General features: G+C 35.0%; 1 protein-coding gene across 7 annotated transcripts in view; it reads left to right on the plus strand.

Annotated features, from left to right (window-relative positions):
• Nucleotides 1–4,882, plus strand: part of SLTM (SAFB-like, transcription modulator) — a 45,007-nt gene that overhangs the window by 497 nt on the left and 39,628 nt on the right. For 6 of the 7 annotated variants that reach the window (XM_004687739.2, XM_004687740.2, XM_012728692.1 and 3 more), the window contains exon 2: nt 741–828. The exons of the other annotated variant lie outside the window; for it this stretch is intronic. In XM_004687739.2, the coding sequence (XP_004687796.1) occupies nt 741–828 (88 nt within the window). The remainder of the gene's footprint in view (nt 1–740; nt 829–4,882) is intronic. 7 annotated transcript variants of the gene reach the window in all.

The raw sequence follows: 4,882 nt of genomic DNA on the forward strand, positions 1-4,882 counted from the left end.
CCGGCCGCCGCAGCCGAGTTCGCCCCTGCTTCCCTTGGGACGTCCCCGCCTGGCTGCGAGGGCTGCGGCCGGCCGGCGCGGCCTCCCAAGGGCGATCGTGGAGACCCGGGAGGCGCTCGGTCCCCAGCCTTTAGCGATGGTGAGCGCGTGCATTTCTTGGCCTCGGAGGGAATGGTTACTTTGGTGACTTCTGCGAAGTTACCGTTTAATTGTGCCCAACCGTTTCTTCCCCATCTTGGGGGGGAATTGGTATGGGGAGTTTATGGGTGGGTAAGACAGAGGGTTTGTTTTCCGCTGGATTTTCAGTTTGTGCATTAGCGCAGCAATCTGCTTTTTGATCCCTGATTATCTTTCCGGTTTGAGTGAGCGTTGGAATTGTAGTAGAGGAGAAATCGTTTGCATTATAGAAATCAGGAAAGATTATTTTAGTTATATGCTTCAGTAGCTTGCAACTTGTCCGCTATCCATAACATTTAGATTTTTGTTCAGTATGATAATAAGTGATATGTAATTATCTCGACTCGGTAGATTTTAAACTCCATGTGATTTTGATGCCTAATGTTTCCCCCTGAAAGTTTCTCTCACTCTTGTGGTTAATTGCTCTTTTTTGAAGTCGGTTTATGAAATGAATGGCATCTCTAATGTCTTGAGGCTTGAGGATTGCTAATTTTTTTTATTTCGTTTTTATAAAATAAGTTTAGATAGATTGTGTAGCATATTAACTTCTCTTTCTAATGTAGGCTATTGAAGAGGAAGGAGGCGATCCAGATAATATTGAATTAACTGTTTCAACTGATACTCCAAACAAGAAACCAACCAAAGGCAAAGGTTGTTACGAGTTATGAACATATTTTAAAATATATTTTGGTTATATAACTTGCCTCTGCTCTTGTGCCACTTGCCCTGTTTATATAGTGCTACTCTTTGCTATTTCCCTCTGGCACTCTGCCTTCTTGGGTCAAGGAAGAAAAGTTACTGTTGCCAGACTCTGGGTGACTCGTAGTTCTTAAGATTTGGCTGAAGCTGACCTGAAAGTTAGACGTTCTTTATTGCTTCCGAAAAAATTGCAAAGTCAGGTTTCATAATGTTTCTTACTTTACAGTTTGGAGACCTGAAGAATAAAGTGCAGTTTAATACATGTCTACCTTGCCCCACAATTGGCAGAGTATTGATGGAATTCCTATCAGATCTTTCATCTTGGCTCCTTGCTGTTTTCTCTAGTAGATTAAAATTCTGTAATTTATGTTTAGTATTTTGTTTGACTTGGTGAACTTAATTTGCATTTGACATTATAAATTCTAATTTTCAGTGAAATTAAAAAGACCTCAACAGTCATATAGCAAGGTAGGGGAAATCCATTATTAGTTAGCCAAAAAAAAAAAAAAAAAGACTTTAAATTAATAGCCATATGTTGAGGATTTTTGTTTTGGAACTTTTAACTAGACTAGAATGTATTTCCAGGATATGGTGATTTACTGGTTTTTAGCGGACATTTTGGTGATATAAATGGGACTTACTTTAAAAAGACGCCAGTAAGTGAATTTGTACTTGAATGATTTTAAATTTCTCCCTGCCTTCGTAAGGACAGAGGTAGAGGGTGGACAGGATGTGCATTATCTTGACCCCAGTACCTATAGTTTCCACCCAGAATATGTCATAAACAGCTGCAGCATTTTTTATAATCTAATTTTCTTTACTTGTAAGTGATGCAAATGCTACTCTTACCTCTATAGGCCAGATTTGTTGCAACTGGAGTAAAATTTGGCTGTATTAACCTCAAAAAGAAGGGAACATTAAATTTTCATTTTAAGCACACATCAAGACAAGGCAGATTTTGAGTGAAACTATTTTAGTCTTAATGGGTTTGGAAGTGACCCCTGTATTTGCCATAGGAAATTAAAGGGGTCTTTAGAAGCATTTCCTTGGTGGAGTGGGAATGACAGAGGAGGAAATGAAGTTTAGAGGACATAGTCATTTTGTTCTTCTGTGACTTGATGTAACTCTGGTACAGTGTATTACTTTATTAGATACATTTATATCACTTTGAAAGATACATTTCCCTATTTTAATATTTCCCTGTTTAGAGAAGCTCTTTCTACTAAGAAGCCTCTATTCAAAAACTAGAAGCTATTTCAAAAATCATAAATCCATTGGTATTAACTATGTTTCTTATATTTATTCATGCCATGTATTTATCACATTGTGATGGTTTGGCGTGCTGTGCATTAATCATCCCAACATTTTGGAGCAGATTAGTGCTTTTGCAGTGAAGTAAACCTCATTTGATTTATTTAGTCTCAACTATGTTTTTTAGTTTTTTATTTGAAACTCACTTTATCTTACTCTTAAAAAGAATTTCAATAACATGAAGTTTTAAGAAGTTTTTCAGTGTTTTTATATATTACCAGTATGGTTTTTCCCCTTATGTGGATTATAAAGATACTTAAACTTTAATTTTCCCATAATTACAGTGTTAAGGTGTCTTGTCTTTAGTTAGAAGTTTTAACATTTTAGTCACTTTTCCGTGAGTATTTCATGAGACTTGTCCTAGGACATGCAAGATAAGTTGCTCATGTCTCCTTGAATTCCACTTATCATTGTTAATTGAAAATTCTATAAATTAAAAAGAAAACAATGTAAATCTCCAACTAAGAACTGAGATTGAATTAATTTACAATATATAAGGATACGTTAAGTTTTAAATTAACTTTGAAAATGAACGTTAGAAATCAGGTTAGTGTAAGGAGTTTGTTAAAATATCAATAATGTGGTTTCAGTTTTTCAGTCTAATTGCTGAAATTACTATACAAGTTCTTTTTGCAAACCTTATTTAATTAAGCAGTATCAACTTAGAAAATAAGTATCACTTAGCAGTATCAATTTAGAAAATAATTTTATCTCGGCAATACCTCTTTTCTTTCAGTGGGTCTGTTTCCTCTTTCGTAGAATAGAAATCCTTTACTAGATCACCTTTACAGGCTTTTTTAGTTTTGAATTTAAATAATTACATATTGCCAGGGGCCAGAAGAAAAATGCTTTTTGTTTAACTAACAAAAATGCTTTTTGTTTAACTTATAGAATATAAGGAAGAAACAAGAACACTCATAGGCCTTCATTCAGTGTGAATTATTTTTAGTATAGATTTTTAACACAAGGAAAGGAACTACTTGGAGGCAGTAATGTAAACACTAGCAAGACAAGGTATAATAGCTTGTCAGTAAAATAAATCCTAGGATCATTTTAAAGTAGCAAATAAAAATTAAATCATGTAAATGAAGGCGCTTTTTATGGGTTTTCAGGAACTAGGTGAAATATTAAATTCATCCTTATAAGTTCAGGATCACTGTGCCTTAAAATTCTGTGTGTGTGTGTTAAAATGATTGTGTTTAGCTTAGAGTAAAAGGAACAGCATTAAGTATATTGTAGAATGTTTTAAAAGTGGAAATTATTACAGTATAAACTTGTAATGTTAATGTTAGAATCATATTTATCAAATGTTTACATATAGCTAATATGGTGGAAATGTTTGTAGTTTAGATTGGTCTTCTAGTTTAGATTGGTCTTCTCTTGAGTCTTTTTATATTCTCTTTGCTGTGAACTTTTTTAATAAGTAACTTAGAAGAAAGCTTCACCAGGAGATTTACTATCATATCATTTGGGTGTGTATTAAGAAAGCGGTTAAACAGGTAGCGCCAACTCATTAGCTTGTTTTGGAGATTATAGATTTGAAGTTTCTTTTTGTTTCGTTTGACAATGACAGATCATATTCTTTTGGATTTCAGCCTTATAATCACCTCTAAACTTAGGCTAAAATTGTTTATGTTGTTAATCAGTATAGCATTCAGAATTATATATCATACAGTACTGATATTGAGGCTCACTTGCATTATCTGCAGGCTTGAAAAAAATTAAAACTGCTATATAAAATCTGATTTTTTCTCTTAGAGGAATGAGTATCATTTGGGGTAACAGGTTTATTCAAACATCCAGTGCCTAATTTTTTAAGGAAAATATCACAGACAATGTAATTCCATGTTTACTGTGTAAAGCTTTCTAAAGTATATATTTCAATAAGAACAGTAATCAGTTACATAAAATGCACTTAATAAAATACAGTATCATAATGCACTGTAACTATTATCTTTTTAAAAAAAGATTTTACTTATTTATGCATACAAGACCTGGGGTATAGCCCAGAGGTGAGGTGTGGGGGGGTGAGAGGATTCACCAGAGAGAGAGAGAGTAGGGAGCAGAACAGGCTGATTCTCTGAAATACACTGCTGAGGGAAGTAGCAGGCCAGAAAGGAGCAGTCTGCTGTGCAGTGCAGTACAGGTGAGGTCAGCTCCCAGGCCTGGAATGAAACTCGGCTGCTGCAGAGGCCGCCTGTTTGCTTCCTAGTGCTGAGACTTAAGCCCTGCATCACCAAGGAGGCCCTACCTTTATCTGTTTCCAATTGGAGTATTTTTTGTATGTTAAGGAAACTAATTGGAACTGTGGCATTGAGAAGGACTTTGGGGTTAGAATTGTCAAAGCTGCTTTTGAGGTACCAACTAGCTAAAATTGTACCCACTAGGCTGAAAACTTCAATATAAAGGAAATAATATTACTTAACTTCTTTGTCTCATACCTAACCCAGAGTTTGGCACATAATACTTGCTCAGAAAATACTTGTTGAATGAATAGTGAAGATGTTCTTAAAAACTGCTTGTTAAAATATCTTCGGTGCTTATTTTTGGTTGCATATTTATTTGGAGGAAGTACCTGTATCAGAGATGACAGTAATCTTCTGAACAGTCTGCCTTTTTTTTTTTTTTAAGATTTATTTATTTATTCATACAGAACTGGGGTACAGGCCAGAGATGTGGAGGGTGAGAGGATTCA

Source organism: Condylura cristata, unplaced genomic scaffold (assembly GCF_000260355.1).
Source record: "Condylura cristata isolate star-nosed mole 26May11 unplaced genomic scaffold, ConCri1.0 scaffold00023, whole genome shotgun sequence".
Taxonomy (NCBI): Eukaryota; Metazoa; Chordata; class Mammalia; order Eulipotyphla; family Talpidae; genus Condylura; species Condylura cristata.